This window comes from Nelumbo nucifera, chromosome 2, assembly GCF_055504915.1.
Source record: "Nelumbo nucifera cultivar China Antique chromosome 2, China Antique-T2T, whole genome shotgun sequence".
Lineage (NCBI taxonomy): Eukaryota > Viridiplantae > Streptophyta > Magnoliopsida > Proteales > Nelumbonaceae > Nelumbo > Nelumbo nucifera.
The window spans coordinates 47,458,601-47,477,606 of record NC_142650.1 but is presented as its reverse complement, the minus strand read 5'-3'; the positions used below and the strand labels follow the sequence as shown (position 1 = coordinate 47,477,606).

At 38.3% G+C, this 19,006-nt stretch overlaps 1 protein-coding gene across 2 annotated transcripts; it reads right to left on the bottom strand.

Moving 5' to 3' along the window:
- Positions 1-788: 788 nt before the first annotated feature.
- TBL33 (TRICHOME BIREFRINGENCE-LIKE 33) lies at positions 789-4,670 on the bottom strand. 2 transcript variants are annotated; one of them, XM_010266235.3, is made up of 6 exons: positions 4,266-4,670; positions 3,978-4,188; positions 2,538-2,709; positions 2,223-2,422; positions 1,935-2,093; positions 789-1,380 (listed from the first exon to the last, which is right to left on the bottom strand). In XM_010266235.3, exons 1-6 carry the CDS (start codon positions 4,459-4,461, stop codon positions 1,041-1,043), a joined length of 1,278 nt encoding a protein of 425 aa, XP_010264537.1. In that variant the 5' UTR covers positions 4,462-4,670; the 3' UTR covers positions 789-1,040. The 2 variants fall into 2 exon arrangements, with proteins under 2 accessions (XP_010264537.1, XP_010264536.1); XM_010266234.3 differs by having other exon boundaries at positions 2,184-2,422; positions 4,266-4,591.
- Between the last annotated feature and the right edge of the window lie 14,336 nt (positions 4,671-19,006).

Here is a 19,006-nt window from a genome sequence, read left to right as displayed (position 1 = left end):
AATCGGATTGGATCCAAACCAAACCGGTCCGTACTGATTATAAGTTTATAACCTGAGCTTATAAAATTGTTAAAATTTGCCTTTCTGGCGTTTAGAAAAAAAAAATTCCCCCCTCTCAAAATCCAAAAAACCAACAGACCCTTAAGTGTACATTTCCGAAACTATGCATCACCAACAATCTCCCATTAGTCAAAAGCCACTTAAATATCGATCCAGCTTGCAGTCTTTGCGATGCGGCTGAGGAGTCCATTGCCCATCTCTTTTTTCAGTGCCAGATGTCTAGGCGCATTTGGATGGGCTCTACTGTGGGCCTTAGAACCGATGTACATCTGGACTAGTTTTCCTATCGGACTGATGTGGATGATATACATGACCCCAGTATTATTTCTATCTTTGTTGGGTGCACTATTGTGATATGGCACATTATGCATTTGGAAAGATAGGTGCCGCCTGGTGTTGAACAACTCACCATGTGATCCCGCCCCCTTTGTGCTTAATTCCATCTCCGCCCACACAGGAGTTTTGAGGATGAGGAGATTACTTCTTCTAATCTGCTGGGTTGCTCTAATAGTCTTCACTGGTTATTGGTTAAGGCCTTCTGCCCGCCCCTAAGTTCCTTTACCATGGATATACTTGCACAGATTAAGGTTGTGTTTGGTATCATTGCTCTTCTACTACAAATGTTTGGGGATAACATTGCCACTTCTTCATAAAAGATTCAACAAGACAATTTCTCAAAATTGTATACTAATAAACCCCAACGTTTCTACTGGAAACAAACAACAATGATTCCAAATACAACCTTCGTAATGGCAAAGTCTTATTGAAAAAACACTTTGAAAGAATCAACCCAATCTTCTTTATGTTTGCTTTTATAACTGAACAACTTGACAACATATTTTTTTTTCTGTAGATCGCTCCTCCGGAATTATTGGCTTAACCCTCCCTCTTAAACAAAGAGAATTAAATGCCATTGGTATTCCTTCTCTCACAAAGCCACAAGGCTTATATGAAACAAACAATTAATATATAATTCATAATTAGGGGTAGAAAAGCTTGTTGTACAAGAGCTCATTCCAAGTATCTTGAAGGCCAGGCATACACCAATGGACGCAATCGGCGTAGCTGACTGGGTTGGCTAATTGCTCGGGGGTGAGAGGGCTCCACTGCTTCTTGTAGATTGAAGTATGGGCGTCCTTCCGATACTCCGAGAGTTGGGTGATGTTGAGAAATGTGATGGGTACCTTTGATTTATCAAACACTTCTCCGATCACCTGCATTATGCTTTTCCGTGACCCTGATCCCCAGTACGTCGGATCATTGATCGGAGTTGTTTCATTGTAACAATTGCCTTCTGCGTCGCCTCCCCATTCTTTGCTCCTGTCACCCTCTTTCAAAGTTAGCTTCATCTTGCATGTATTTCTGAGTTGCGACCAGTATTTTCAGATTCTATTTTTAAGGTATGGGCCAATGCGTTTGACATACTTCGTCTTATTTTGGGTTTGGACTCTCTCTCCTCAGAGGTCTTAAGAAGCAGGAACCCAGATTTCACTCATAATACAAGATGGCGATGTGCGGCTAGGCTACAGTATGGGTAGGGCGAGGGTAGAGAGAGTGACTAGGAAATCTGGGTTGGAAAAGGAAGGGGAGGAGTCAAAGGCCACTTACATCCTATACTAGCAAATTGTGGACAGTGGGCTACCATGGAATTTGTCCCGTGGGCCTAACATAATAAGCCTATTATCAGTCACCCGAATGGGCTTTAGGAACCAAGATCTACATGGAAGTTGGATCCATAAAACCAATGTGCCACCTAGACACCGGAATGGGGGAATTTGTCCCGTTGGCATTATAGATTTTCCCTTTTTAATATAAATTCATCATCAACTATTTACTTTAAGTGAAGTGAGAGTGAGGTACAGTTAGTTACTCACTTGCCGTGGGTGGGCGACATGCTAGTAAAGAAGACCCTGGTCTTCGGAAGGTCCATATTCTTTTGCACCCATCTCAACATACTTTTCATCGTCATCCGATAGGCATCTTCTGTAGATACCTCCATGATATCATTAACGTCATCGTTGAAAGACCCTTGCCTGTGGAAAAGAAGCCATGACATGAGATGAGGTGAGACCATTATTGATTTTATTCAGTAAAAGAATAGAAAACAAGCTCAGAACTGGCACATTCGTTGCATTTGCGTAGCAATAGGAACGGTACTGTACAGGATCTTCATCTTCAATCCAGTCATCCACCACAGATAGGTATTGAAAACCAGAATGTCAACTCCCTTCCAGTATTGTCCATGCTTGTTGATCGATCCTTTGCGGACAATTCTATCTGCGATCCTATGGATGACAGCATTATCCGAGTTTGATTCTAGAAGAAATGGAGCCCAATAGAACTCTATCGTGGCATTGTACTCCTGTAAAATTTTAAGTCAAGCTCATATAAGTATGCAATATATATAATATATATGCATGAGAGAGAGAGAGAGAGAGAGAGAGAACAAGAGAACTCATTTACACATATTGTGTTACCTCTGCCCTGAAGACTGTTAAGGAGTCAAAGGTTTCCATGGATTTGGCATGGTCTGGGATGATTCTGTGCAGGAGACAGACCATGGAAACGAATTGACCCCGGTTCAATGAGTCACCTACAAACATCATCCTCTTCCCTCGGAGCTTTTCCAGCATGAATGTTGCATTGAAGCTGTATGTTTTTATGACAATCACACCTTGTAAGTTAAAATCGCTGCTGGAAATTTCAATTGTTACGGTTTTTTTTTTTTTCTTACAAGTTATAGTGAGGTTGATAATTCGATGAGTTATATTGAGTCCCCCTCCATTGCATATTTGTTTATTTGCTGCGTCAAATTGAACAATTTTGTTACAAAGAAGATGATACAGCGAAGATGAATAGGCATTGAACCACATGAAGTGCCCGTAATTAACCTCGAAGCACTCTATACTTTCTAAACAATCAGTGGAGCTGGGGTTTGAAAACACCCCTTACAATGGTCAGGCAAAGAATGTTGCCACTGGACCCTGGGCTTCAAAGATAAGAAAAGAAGAAAAAAAATTCCTAGTGGGCCTTAATAATTTCTGAGGTTTACACATTGCCCTCCCCCCGAGTCCCCCCAACCCAAAAATGGACATTCCTTGTTAGGCCCAAGTGGAGCCCACCTAAGACCAAACACCAACTGAGCCCATCTGGGACTGGGATTCACTGATTCAGGGAGATCTCCAACTCCAAGAGACCTGCTGGCTAGGTCATCCATATAACTGAACTATCAACTGTTGTTCTAGTCCAATTCATAAGTCTACTATTCTTTTTGTCAATGGGTTGTCGGCAAAACCCGCTGTGTACATAATTGTATTTATAGTTTCGTACTACACAATTATAAATCATTAGCCGAACATCTTACGACAGGCCGGTGGCCGGACCTGTTTGTTGTATCAACAGTTACCAAGTTTTATTTTCACAGGTCGCCCATAATTTGATGGTTTAGCCGTTGAGGGTGGACTAGTTTTTCCATTTATTAGTATCTAATCGTTTGCTTGCCAGTCGTCCCACCGACGGAATTATCTATTCATAAACGTTTTTGGTTTACATAATCTTCTTGTTACAGAGAAAATATGATCTGGTTAAAGAAGAAACCAAGGCGATTTAGAGAATTGATTAACATAAACTTTCATAGAAAACAAAATCTTGGTTTCTTTCCGATTGACGAATTAGAGTGGTTGAAATTTTAAAAAAGAACAAAGACAAAATACTCTTCCTTCCCTGTGGAAAACCCCGAGAGAAATGAGCATGCGATCCCGCAGTGATTGATGGAGAAAAAAGTTCCTTCTCAAAACATAAATCAAAAGTTTGAAAAAAAAAATAAAAATAATTCCAGACATAAATCGCATTCGTTGATGGTTTCATATAAGAAAAAAAATTAATTTCAAGTAAATGTAAAAAAGAGAAATACCAACCTCTGGAGGGAACACCCATGCGGCTGCCATCGCCAGTGCTGGTACTCTTTCTCGGGCCTCCCGTGTTCTTGGCATGTTAACTGAGGTTGAATGTAAGGGCACTCCCACTCCTCGTAAAGAGGCCGATTCGATTCGTCGCGAACCCATTTGCCGCTAAACACATCGCAACCTCCCTCGGTCTCTCCGACGGCAAATGGCAACCGTGCGTGTTCTTCTCTAACCCAAAAGCAACCAACTCAGGAAACAACACTATACATCAGAATTCGACTGATTTTACCAACAACTCACCTGTTGCCGATGCGGGCCTGCCTACTTTTTGCTGCTCCGGGTCCTTTCCGGGCTGTAGAGATGGGAGTTTGAAGAGGCAACTGAGGTCCTCGCTGTAGAGCACGGCGAGGAAAATAATGAAAACGAAGAAGGTGAAAAGATAGGGAGAAACTCGACTTCTTCTGAGAAAAGAGGAGGGAGATGTGTGGTGCTTCATTGATACAGTTTTATTCGCTTGTTTGTTTGTTTGTGTTTATATATTTACGGCTCTGGCCTCTGGACTCGCTTATTTATGGCTTTTGGAGGAATAGGAGGAGGTGGCTGATGATGGCTCTCTCCCTCACTCGTCCCGGACACCAGTCGAATAAATGAGCACTGTCTGAGAATTGATGGAGACGGGTTGAAGGAATCCTTGATTTCGCCCCTTCTGTTGTAGACCTGTAGTTAGTACGCTACCGATCGTGTCGCTCGGGCAATGAATGCAGAATGTATTACACTCCGGGCCCACAGCCAAGGGGCATGTAGTGACCATTGAATAAGAATCTCCGAACAGGAGACCCGACCCACCACTGTATAGTGTATACTATTCCTGTGCCCTGTGAAATATTCTAATCCAATGGTTCTTTTAGATGGATAATGACATCAGCGAAACCCTGAGGTCAGGGCAGTTCATTCTACTAGGAATGGTCTAGATGGAATATCCAAATCAAACAACGTTGCATCTTGCATGAACGTGGACCAGGGTCTACCCTTATAGTCAGTAGGCGAATATCTACGGCCAGTACAGTAAACTGCAAATTCTGTACAAAAACCAGTAAATAGGAGTAATCTATTCTATGACTTCTATCCCTAAGATTGATATAATAGACAAACACTGCATTGCTTAATTGCCCTCCAAGGAAAATGATTCACAACTTACAAACAACAGACTCACTGTCTCTGTCCTCGTGGTTGCAGTTAATTAGAATTGTGTATTAATGGCTAGGTAAGGTCTTGTTGTCACTGATATATATATATATTAGGTAAGTTAGGTGCGAGGAAAGGAAGAGCTTCCAAAAGGGATGAACTGAAGAACTACACAAGTTTCTGGGTTTCTGTCTTTCTGATTCAAGTAAAGAAAACTAAAAAAAAAAAAAAAAGGTTCTGGGTTCTGATTATGAGATGTTGTCTGATTGATGAAACAATAGTCAAGAGCGATTAATGGTTAATAATGTTGTTGCACTTGGTTACTGATAATAAAAGAAAGAAAAAGGAGAAAAAGAAGGGAAACTATCATTTTGCTTAGGGGTAGAAAGTGAGGTATCAATGTCATGTTGCGTGGGTTGGAAGGTAAGCAGACATGGTGGATTGGAAATCATTTTCTTTCAAAGTTTAAAAGGTGGCAGGTTTATATTTGTTAAGTGATTTAGGTGGGAGGAGTTGGTATTTGGTGACATTTCAGCTTCAGCCTCATCTATTTTTGTTCGGCTGCATACAACGTGTATTCCAATTCCACGATGCTAGGCTGGCTTGGTTAGTCTTAGTCGTTGGCATTTTAAATCAGAGCCCAATCTCATTGTCACATGTATCATCTTCTACTGTAAGGCTGTAACCACCAACTTATAGACTTGCTTGTAATTACATCAGGGTCAAATACCATGATAGAATAAACTGGGATGATGCCTAAAAAATTGATTAATCAATCAGCTGATATTCATCAAAATTCATGGGCTTTCTCTGATTGGTAAAATTTCTTTTGGTATCATACCTTTATCTTTTAATAAATAGATACATTCATGAACCGGGTTCAGATTTCGATTTTGCCAAATTTTGAATACACCCCAAGCCCAAGCCCAAGCCCAAAATAATATAAAGTCGGATACAAATGTTGCAAGTTCCAGCTCCCACAGTCTTAACCCATTCTCACTCTGGTTTTGGATCATATTTTGCTTCCGTGCTTCCTCTGCATTTCACTACATTAATAGCCTTTTTTCCTAAAATAATGACTATTTTGCAACAATTTCTACGTCCCGGAGAATATTAGATAGAAGAATCTTACACTTGGTACAATAGTTAAGGCCGAAAATAAAATAAAATTCTGCCTAAGCTGGCACATTAAATCGACTAAAATTTAGATCTTTGTAGAGTTCATTAGAAGAGTGAAGATTCCGATATGACTTATTTCTGTCTACTTATTCCCAAGTTTTGGTCAACGCCAGCTTGTTCTCTCACTTCCTTTAATTTTTCAATCGACTAAAATTTAGATGTTTGTAGAGTTCATTAGAAGAGTGAAGATTCCGATATGATGTTGGATACTTATTTCTGTCTACTTGTTCCCAAGTTTTGGTCAACGCCAGCTTGTTCTCTCACTTCCTTTTATTTTTCATTTCTCTCAAATCTGTATTCTTTTAATTACAAAAAATAAAAAACATTAAACACAGAGGGTTATTTAAACTCACTCATGACCAATTCAATTTTCTTTTTATTAGAAAACTGAATCTATCAATACCTTATAAAACACGGATATCATTTAATACTGAGTATTTTATTACTAAAAACATATTATTAAGATAATAACAAAACATTATGACACTTCAGTAACAACAAACTCGCCCCTCATTTGCCTTAATTTGTCATCTTCTCCGTATCCAAGGTTTTAATCACACAAAATCAGCATGCAACTTGGGTCGGCTTCTAACTCGGACCAACCCGAATCGCACCGTTTTTTTTTTTTTTTTTTTAGGTATATGTCACATAAATCTTTAAACTTTGTGTGTAACCTATTGTTCTGACAGTTGGGTGATCCATTTTAAAGGGACACATATTCCAGATGTATGGCCTATCATGTCTTGACACCATCCAAGTGTGGCTTGAATTGGGTTCAACCCAAACCCAACAGGTCCAAGCAAACCCCACTTTGCAATAAATGGGATTAAAGTTGAATGCTTTGTGCAATGCCGCAATCTAACACAATCTAAGCGACCGAGCCTAGTTATTATGACGTGTTTTAACTAGTGAACAACGACATATGCAACTCCATGAATTCATTTCCCTACCGTCGAATTCAGAGTTCGACTCCTAGCAGTCCTTGTTTCGAATACTAACCACCGGCTTATGTTTCAGGCCTGGGTTAGGTTTATGTTTCGGGGCCGGCCTAGGCTATAACTCTTATCATAAAGGCAAAGTCCGACCTGGGTTCAGTCCGATTTAGCCCATGATCATCCCTTCCACAAATGCTAGCATGCAGATGCTTCTTCCACTTCGATGCAACAAAGAGCTCGTGAAAAAGTTAGATTTTATCTTGTCTTTATATGAACATCTAGACTGTCTAGAGGTGGGATTCAAGCGGCTCATGAGCTGACTGCTAGCACAGGTTGTACTTAAAGTTAGAATGCTTTGAATCAGCATATTGGACTAGGTGGGGGTGTCAAAGGACTGATTTTCGTCCAAACCAAAATCAATTTAAACGGATTGGACGGACTAACAAGACATACTGAATTGGAGCAGTCCAGACTTAATGGTCTAAAGTATTTGTCGGATTGGATTGGACCTGATCTATCCATAATGAATTTATATTAGATTGGGTTGGATTGAGATGATATCTGATCCATTGATAGAAGATAAGAATATAGGTGTCAATGGATCAGGCTTGAGTTAAAATCAATCTAAATTAAAACAAATTTGAATAGATCAGATGGTCCAGACATTGAATTAGACCATTCCAAAATATCCATTGGATTGAATTGAACCTAGTCCATTTATAATGAACTCACATTGGACTACATCATATTGAACCAAATCCAATCCAATTGACACCTCTACTGTCTAGGGTTGAGTTTTCAACTCTTTGGGTTTGGTTTTTATCACATTCCCAGCTAAGTTCAGCAATTTGCATCCTATTCCACTTGCAAATGAACGCTAATAACAATATACAGGGACAAAGATGTGCTTTAGGACATGCTAAAAATTATTTGCTTTTAAACTTAAAATTGGTGATTTATGATGCTGGAAAGTGGAAAGGTATTATACCAGAACAACTTTGACCAATAAAAATACCAATGAATTTTTATGAATATCATCCGATTGATTACCACATTTGTAAGTTTTTGGGTATCATGTCTTTTCGATATCATAATTGAACCCATACAAATACATACATACATAACTGCATATATATAGAAATGAATGTGGATGTATATACCCATATATTTATAATAATACTCATATATGCAAAGTGAAGATATATCAGATTTGCAATGGATTGGATCGCCTTAGCCTCAAACATAATCCAACCATCAGAGCAACCCATATTTTTTAGGTTGGGTAGAATTAAGGGTTCGTTTGACTTGTAGTTGAAATCGAAATCAAAATCCTTCAGAATCGGAATCAGAATGGTTCATTCCTATGGTTTATTTAGTTCAGACAGAAATAGAAATAGGAATTGAAATCAGTAAGAATGGGATTTTATTACTAAGGGAGGGAGAGAAATGCCATTCCAACAAGAATAAGAATAAGTTTTCGATGTCCAACCAAACAGTTGAAATCAGAATAATCCATTCCGATTCCAATTCTAAACCTCTATTGCTGTAAACGAAATGGGCCTAAAATGTTTACAAGAAAAAGGGCATTGTCAGTTGATTCAAACCATCCGATTATCAAGCCAATGAATTATCAAAGGACCATTTTTAGGCCTTGGCAGGCAAATGATTGTTATTCATCAAGCCCATTTTTTTCGGCCCATATCTGATGCTAACATACTATTTGATTTCCACACTCCAGTTTCAGACCATTCCGAATTTTCCATGCTCTAGGTTCGTATCATGATCACGGCGTATGCACCGTGGCCAGGGCGTAGGAAATTCAGTTGTGGGAGGCTTTAAGCGAGCTTGGCATTTGTCGTGTCATTTTTCCGTTTTGTACCGTTTATGGTTGTTGCACTCAGCCACTCAGTCAAAGTTATTCTAATTTTTAAATAACAACGGGAGAATTATCGATGTGTCTAGGTCAGAATTTTGTAACTCCACCGTACGAGGGACTTCAATTCACGGGCAGGATGCCGTTTACCGGTAGATTATGGATTGCATACTTAACCCAATAACAACTCTACTTTTATTTTAGAAATGATATGACTTATATGGGACCTACATGTGAGAAAAAACATGTGGGCCGGGTGAGTCAAGACAAGACCTTTTTATGTGACACGTCTATCAAAGTGGAAAAATTTTTGGTTCCTATCTGGTTGGAGGACATTCGTCCATTCAAATGCATTATTTCCTATAATTATAATTATAGGGGTTTAAGATTTAAGGATTTAGTTATTTAGAGTTTAGGCTTAAACCCAACTCGGGAGAACCCTGCCAGAAGAATCAAAAAAGGTCCCAAGGGAAAGCATGGGACATGACATCTCCACATTAAACTATTGGCCTTTCTTTATTCGTGAACCAACCAGCAGCAGCATTTTCTTCCCAATGCGTGTGGGTGTGGTTGTAGATAAAAGGCAGCCGACGACGAGGTACTCTTCAAAGCATTTTCAGGGAAGTCTGACTAGACCTTGCAACATCGTTCTTAGCAATGCACCCAAAAGTTTCATTAGCAAGGTATTGAGTCCGCCTTCTTAGCGTAACTTTATCCTTCTTGCTGTATGAGTCCTATCTGGTGTATGTTTCTTATTTGTTCTTTGTTTTGGTTTTCATTATTCATTTAGGAATTTGTATCTTAATGGCAAGAGGGAGCTAACTCTACCTCTATATATATCTTATAATGTTCGATTGAAAGAACACAGAGAAAGAAAATCATTCCCTTCAAACTCGAGTTTCTCATAAGAGGTTAAGCACAGAACCACTGTCAGAGGTAGAGGTACTCACACCCCAGGCCAAAGAGGAAGGTAGGTCTTCATGGGCTAGAGAATTTGCCTCACGATTAACATGGGTAAAAATATTAAGAGTTAAATAAACGATATCACTCCAGATAGCAGCCAAGGGAAAAAGGGGCTATATTAAGATCGTTGATGAAGGATATAGCCCGTAAGGAGTTCGATTCAATGATTATGATTATGATTACCCTCGAGAGGTTGTATTTAAGAATCTTCTCATAAGTCAACCTAATTGCTAAAACTTGCATGCACAAAACAAAGTTGTTCCCATATATCCAAAGAATCGAACCTGAATTTGATCGTGTCACGCGGGCTACAATTGCTTAGTGATGAATGGGGGTGGAAATTAATTAGCATCACGGTAAAGCCGATTAGATGCCTGCCTATGCCTGGAGGGGAGTTCCCATCACCAAAGACTAAACATTCTACTATGAACGCCTTAACTTGCCGACAAATTTGGTTTGAAAACAAAATTGTTGCTTGCAGTCCAAATTTTCCAACAAAAGATAAAAGTCACCTGGAGCACCCAAAAGTATACCTAGCATTTTCTTTGATAAAAGCATCAAAATTAATTTTAATTGTACCTGAATTTAGGTTTTTCAGTTTATAGCTTGGTATTTATTTAAGATTTAGAGTTTAGTGGTCGGACAAAAGCTAGTCAAATAAAATCCCCACCTATATCACTTATTTATTTTTTAATTGTGTTTTATAATTGCCATTAGCTGAACATGATGGCAAATGGCTGTATAGCAGACTCTGGAATCAATAATAACGCCCCATGCATGCCAATTAAATGCTAGATGAGAGAGTGGGTGGTTGTGGTCCATGCGTATTTTATGACTCCTAATACAAGATAGCATGGTTCCACTCCTTCACATCCATCTCTCCTTAATGAGATTTTATTTTCAAATTAATAGTAAGACCAACGGGAAAATAATTCAAAAATTCTTTCATGTTAAGACCAGAGAAGGATTCTCATTTTTTTATATTTTAATTTTACAAAGAGCTTAAGGCTGTGTTTGTTTACAGTGTAAATGCAAATATGTATGCTGCAAATAAAGAAACCACCGGTTTAGGTGAATGCAAATGAGAACCGGGTTATGAAACCCATTTGTATCCACTTTGTTTGGTAATAATGATGCACAGCAATATATATATATACATGTGGCTTTTTCAAATTTAGACATATGGCATTTTCTAAGAAGTTGTTAAAACCCACAACCCATTACCACCATTCAGACAATTGGCCTTCTTATTTTCAAAAAAGCTAGACACTTGACAATTTCTAAGAAAATCCTACTAAAGCCACAACTCACTACGAGGCTACAGCTCTCCACCATTCAAACACATGACCTCATTTTCCTGTAAATCTAAACACGTGGCATTTTCTGAGAAATTGCTGCTAAAGTTCATAACCCACTACCACCATTTTCAATCAATTCCTAAAAAAATGCAAAAAATGCAAAAGTGGTTATCCACAACCACTTTCGATCCATAACCTAATAATTATTGAAAAGCTATTTTTTAAAATAAATATTTCTTAAAATTTTAATAATTATTTAAAATATTAATATATATGAATTTAACATTATTGATTCCATAGTGTAAATTTAACATTACTGATTCTCCGTACTTAGCACAGAGTCATTCACTAGTACAACTGTAAATATAAACCCAGCCTAATGCAAAATTCATACCATTCACGAATGCAGCCCTCTTGTATTCCAAATTATTTTTGTTGCAGGTCTGGTTTGCATAATGTTGTTGCATTCAAAACTTTTTTAAAAATCATGCACCTGCTCATAAAACTAATCTATTACCAATGATATTAGTGTTTAATCATACATAGAAATTAATCTAAGGGTCTGTTTGGTTTGCAGGAATAAGGGTCTGGAATCGGAATTAGAATCGGCTATTCCCATTCCAACTATTTGGTTGGGCGGAATCGGAATCTCATTTCCATTTCTGCTGGAATGGCATTCCCCCATTTGAGGGAATGGCCATTCCCTGCCCCTCCCTTGGGAATAAAATCTCATTATTACTGATTTTAATTCTCATTTCCATTCCTGTTTGAAGCAAACAGATTATGGGAATGGACCATTCCGGTTCTGATTCCAGAGGATTTCGATTCTAATTCCGACTACAAAACAAACAGACCATAAGTCTTAAAACAACAAAGATAATTCCATTCTACACTTCTCTTGAAGCGAAAAAACAAAAATCCATTCTACACTTCTCCATCGTCAAATCAGAGTATGTATACAAAGCCACAAAGAATTTGGTTTTATTCAAACAACAATATATCAAAGTCTTAAAATTGGTGTCCAAATTAATCAAATGGCCAATATGCAGAGAGAATTTCTTTCAATATCAACAAAAAATACAAAATAAGGCTAAACTTGATGAAAATAATGGTTACCATATTACAAGTTGAAACAAAGTTGATACCAAATGGGCAGAACCACAACATGTCCATTTACGAAGGGAGATTTGAGAAGTTAAAGTACTATGGTTCTCACCGCCTTCACTGATCTCTGATTAGAGTAGGTCTAATCATCCTTTAGTCAAGACGTGAAACCTAAGAACGCAAAAGAACAAAAAAAAAAAAAAACATCAATACGGCTAGATCGAAGGGAAAACATCAACATATCTAAGATGGCACTCGAAACTCGAAACAGAGTTCCGTCAATGCGCAGTTGCTTTATCCTTGGAAGAGGGTGTTTGAGACCCCTTGCAAGTTGCAACTCTCAAACTGCATTTGTCATCCCCATCAGTTGTTTTATTGTTGACTGGTTCCATTGTTGGTCGAATGCCTCCATTGGTGGCCCTCATGGCCTCATGCTACAATTGATCGATTGTCTTTAGAGATATCAAAGATTGTTATTACTAACGCCACAGCTTACGAAGCTGAACAGAAAAGAAAAAAAAAACAAACAAACAAACAAACTTCCACTTGGGCAGGAGACACAGCTGTACAAGGGCCAAGCAATAAGGAGTTCACAAGCATCTAGATCCAAAGTTAGCGCTTCACGGATGCATTCAGGAGTCGTCCAATGCAACGAGTCTTGACCCGTCAAACCCAAATTAGCTAGAAGATGATGAGCTGGCTTGTTAGCCTCTCTTACAAACTGAAAAGTGATAGAGTTTCCACATAGGTTATAAATATCTTTTAAAATAGGGATTATAGCTGATAAGGGCAAATTTTATGCCCTAATATCAATAAAAATAATCTTTTTAATATAACTTCTAAAATAGGTTATTTTTTTTTAAAATATATTAAATAAGGGTAAAAACACTTTTCATCTTCCTCTTCTGGTTCTTCAACATCTTGCTTCCGCCCCAGCCCCGCAAACCTCAATGACCACCATCCACCAGTGTTGCCACCGTTACTCCGCCCACCTCCGGCAATGCCAATCCAACGAAGAAGAAGGTTGAAATCCGACAATGCCAATCCAACGAAGGAGAAGGTTGAAATCTATTGGGATCTCACCATAGCTAGGGCTGTTCATAAGAATGTCCAACCTGACCAAACCGACCAACCCGGACCGACCCAACCCGAGTCGGCCGGGTTTTCATCAGTACCGGTCGGTTTCGGGTTGGGCAAATATATAAACCGATATATTGGGTCGGTTTTGGTTTTCTTGTGTGAAAACCGAAACCAACCCAACCCAAACTGAACTAGTCTTCTACTAGTTCGGTAGTTCCTAGTTTGAGTAGTTTCCTACTTAACTATAACTAGTCTTCTACTAGAACTAGAAGGCCCATTAGGCAATTACAATTAGAATAGGCAATCTATCCTAGTTTCTAACTTTCTATAATCTTTTACACCAAATAGGCAACCCATTAGGCAATTACAATTAGAATTCAATTAGGTGTCCTTTTGTACAAGAGCAAAACTGAAACCGACCCAAACCGACTCAAACCGACCAGGTCGGTTTGGCCTATCAGTGGGTCGGTTTCAGTTTCCACCTTAGGTAACCCGACCAAGTCGGGTCGGTTGGGAAAACCCCAATAAACCGACCCAACCCGACCCGTGAACACCCCTAACCATAGCCAAATTCGTCACCTCCAGCCCCAAACCCTAATATAGGTTCTACATCACCGCCGTCGTTGACGGTGTGATGACCCTTCTTGTCGGCAATTCTCAGAGGGAAGCATACAGAAGAACCAAAACAAGGAAGCCCAACCAGGTGTTGTCGACGATTGCAACGTGAGTGGCGATGAACCCAAGCTTTGTTTCAATGTCGATCAGAAAAGGGTATTGCAAATTAAGCGATTGAAGTGGAAGTTCAAGGGAAATGAGAGGATTGAAGTGGATGGGGTCCCGATTCAGGTGTTCTGGAACGCGTATACTGGTTGAGAGAAATTTATTTAGTGATTTGGAGAGGAAGAAGATGAACAATGTTTTTGACTTTATTTGATATATTTTTAAAAAAGCTAACATATTTTAAAAATTATATTAAAAAGATTATTTTTATTGATATTAGGGCACAAAAGTTGTCTCTATCAACTATAATCCCTTCAAAATATGCCAAACATCAGCGGAGACAATCAAAAGAACGAGAAGAGACATTTCTGACCTGAAATCACTTTCAATAATTACATTTGACATACACAACATAGGAATAAAGGAACAACATTCAGGGATTGCATACAGAGGAAAATAGCTTTGCAGGGCGTCTATCATTACTCTAAAGTTAGACATGTCAAAAGCCTATAACCACCTTGAATGGAATTTTCTTTTAAAAATCCTCTTTCTTTTAGGTTTTTCAAAGGATTTTTATTGGTGTCCTATTCAGTACTAATTAATAGTACCCCAGAAGGACACTTTTGCCCCTCTAGAGGTCTAAGGCAAGGAGATCCTTTATCGCCTTATTTATTTATCCTAGCAATGGAAGGTTTAAGTCGTCTCCTTTCTCAAGCAGAACATGAAGGAAAGGTACAAGGTATATCTTTAGCTTCTACTTCCCCAAAAATTTCTCATCTGTTCTTTGCTGATGATGTTATGCCGTTCCTGAAAGCCCACAGGGAAGACTTAGATAATTTACTCCAAATTCTTACTAAGTTTTAACAAGCTTTTGGTCAAATGATTACTTTTGAAAAATCTGGAGTTTTTTGCAGCAAAAATATACACCACGACACCAACATATGATTAAAAGACAATTACATATAGGCCCTCTAAACAAAACTCAAAATATTTAGGCCTTCCTCTTTTTTGGTCCCATAATAGACATTCTCAACTTAACTTTATTCTAGAAAATATGAAGGCAAAATTAAACAATTGGAGAGCCTCTGCAATCAGCCAGGCTGAAAAGAAAATTCTGATGTACTTCAAGCCTTACCTATTCATGGCAGGAGTTTCAATTTCCCCAAAAAACTATAGATGAAATGAATAAAGTAATAAAAAATTTCTGGTGGGGTGCTTCTTCTTCTTGTAAACACCCTTATTGTTGGTGTTCTTGGAATGTTCTCATGTTACCCAAACCTTATGGTGGTCTAGGATTTAAGAATCTTAATTTGGTCAATCATGCTCTTCTCAAAAAAGTAGCATGAAAATACTTACATGAACAACACAAATTATGGGCTTAGATTTGGAAATCAAAATATCTTAAAAAGCATAATATTATTCCTTACACCACAACTTCTACTAGTTCTATCTATTGGAAGGTTTTATGTCCTAAAATAATAGAACTAGCTTCTAAAGTGGGTCATCTTGTCAATGAAAATTCGAACTTTCTAGCTCATCAGTCTCCCTGGATTCAGAAAAATCATAAATTCCAATGGGTTATCTTTCCTACTACCCCCCAATTCCAATGGGTCATCTTTTTTCAAGAGAGGAATTAAGAAATATCTTACAAACTCCTATTTTTCCCTCTAACAATGAAATTAACTGGATCTGGACCCCTCATCACTCCGGAAAATATACTGTCAATGAGGAATATAAGATTCAACAAAAGACTACTCTTCCAAATCTTTCAGAAGATTTTAAATTCTGTTCGTCCAAGATTTGGCACCTGACTACTCCTCTTCATTATCAACTCTTTTTCTGGAGAATTCTTAACAATTTTATTCCAGTTAAAACTTCTCTTTTTGTAGATCCTATAGACAAAATGTGTACTCTGTGTGATGAAACAGAAGAAACGATTACTCACCCTTTTATTAATTGCCAATTCTCTTAAGTTGTTTTATTTTGGGAATCCCTGGAATTTAAATTTGCATAATATCTTTCAAGATACTTGTATCTCATGTCTCAAGGATCTTTAAAACCAATTAGGAGATAATCACCTTTTCCTCCAATGTTTGAATTGGATAGTTATTGCTTGTTATTACATCTGATATGCCCGGAATGAGAAAATTTTCAAGAAAAATCAACTTTTGCCACATCAGATTATTATTATTGTTAATAAAATCTTCCAACAATCCATGGAATCAAGGCCTGAGTTAAATTTAAATCACTCCTTGTCTGAAAGTCGAAGGATGCACTTATCTATCTCTAACACTACTGAGTTAATTGTCTTCATTAATGCAGGGAAAATTTCAGATTCTTTATATAGTTTTGGTATACAAATCTACACTATATAAAAGTTATTGGGGGAAGAACATCACATCCTACTTCTACCGATCAAGCTGAATTATATGCCATCATGCAGGTGATGATAGAATTACAAAATTAGAGTCAAAAAGAAGTATATATGTGTTCAAATGCAAAGCAGATAGTCCAAGCATTATAGAAGATATCCACTCTTCCTTGGTTCTGTCACTGGTTTTTTGTGAGACCTAAGAACTTAATTTCTACTTTGAACCTTAATATTTCTTTCAAATTTGTAAATAGAATGTTTAATGTACCAGCACATAAGGTCTCCCAACAGGCAAAAACTCATTTTTATCTTATTTTGAATATTACGATTACCTGATGGATTCCTAGACTTAGAACTTTGTAGAAGTTTCTTATATCTAATATATATTTTGTTTATATTCCAAAAAAAAAAAATAGGAGTTTGCATCATTACTCCATAGGCCCCCACATAATAAAATGCTGACATGTGTCTTCCCACACGAGCTCCACCCTTAACGCATGTGGAACTAAAGAGACGGATGTTAGCTCGCCCTGTTAATTCCAAAATTCACCCAAAAGAAAAGGTCCCTACAAGGTCCCATATCTCATCTCCATTGTGTATTGGGAACATCTTCCGATGATGACATCATCATTTCTAATACTATCATCGGAAGATGTTTCCAATAGGAAATGTGTTGTGGGACGTTGTGGGGGTACACTCCTCTATACTCTGACCCCTGTTCACTCTCCTTCATCCAAGCTCAAAATCCACGAGTTCTTTGATGTTGACGATCGTTCCGGCTGTCCATAGATACTTTCTGTCTCTCTAATCTCATCTTTCTCTCACACACACAAATATCCATTACAGGTGTATTATCCACGAGTTCTTTGATGTTGACGATCGTTCCGGCTGTCCATAGATACTTTCTGTCTCTCTAATCTCATCTTTCTCTCACACACACAAATATCCATTACAGGTGTATTATTTTCTTTTTCAATACAAAACAGACAATGGGAGATTATCCACCACCAGCCATCACCCAACGATCACCGATGACGTTGGGGTTTTCTCTTCCTTCTTCTACGCATCATTGATGTTGTCACCAATGTCATACAGGTAGACCTGTTCATGGGCCGGGTAGCCCGATGGCCCGGCCCAGCCTGATCCATTATTTTTCGAGTTTTGACAAAACTTCAGACCCATAAGTTTGGGCTTGGGTTTTAAATACCAAGCTCAGTCATTTTTTGGGCTGGACTCGGGCTTTCTCAAATAAGCCTGGCCCGATACTATTACATATAATAAAAAAAACTTATATAATATACATTTATTTTTTAAATTATTACTAAATATTAATTTACTATTAAGAAATATAAATTAGTTTATTAATTTATTAGTGAATTAATATAATATTAGTTTATAAGTACACTGAAAATAAGACATTTTGTGTATAGGTCAGGTTTCGACTTCGAGTTTTATATAAGGGCCGGACTCAGACTCGGGCCTACATATTTTCTATTGATAAAGAAGCAAAGCCCGGCCCGGCCCAACTTTCACATGTTATCAATATAATATATTGAGACCCGGGCCCGAGCCTAGTCCAGCCCAACCATTGGGCCTAGATCTAGGGCCTGAACCCAAGCCCAAAGTCCGACATAAATTAGGAATGGGAATGCCAGAGTATAGCTCTGGTTACCGGAGAGAGAGAGATGGAGTTGTTTGTGGTTGTCGTATTGCCGTTGTAGATGCTGTCGGAGCTGTTGCAAAGGAGAAACCTTGAATTGCTTGTGGTTTCCGAAATGTCGTTGTAGATGCTGTCGAAGTTGTTGCTAAATGAGGATTAGGGACGCTGCCTTTGATTTGAATAGATAGAGATTAGGGAGAATCAAAGAGACAAAATGAGACCTTGCCATTCACTAGTCACCAGTCACCAGTCGCCGCTTGTGGAAGGAGATGATCCAAAAAGTACCGCTGGCGCTGATAAGAGAATAAACTTGTAAGTTCTTACAGGTTCGAACAAGTTGAGGGAGGGAGATTATCGAAGGAAAAGAATTAGGGTTAGGAAATAATATATATACTATTATATTTTTGATAATATATGTTATTAAATATTATATATTAATATATATATATAATATTGTTTGGCCGGGCTTTTATGTAAAATCCCGAGCTGGCCCAAAATTGAATCGAGCTTAGATAATAGAGCTTGGGCCTGGGACCACAAGCTTAATAATATTGTCCAAGCCGACTGCAGCCATGAATAGGTCTACATACAGGAGCTATGGGTCCGACGGAAAATGCATGTCTATTCCCTTAGGCGGCAACAAGCACCTTCGCTATTTGTGTCAATGGACTCC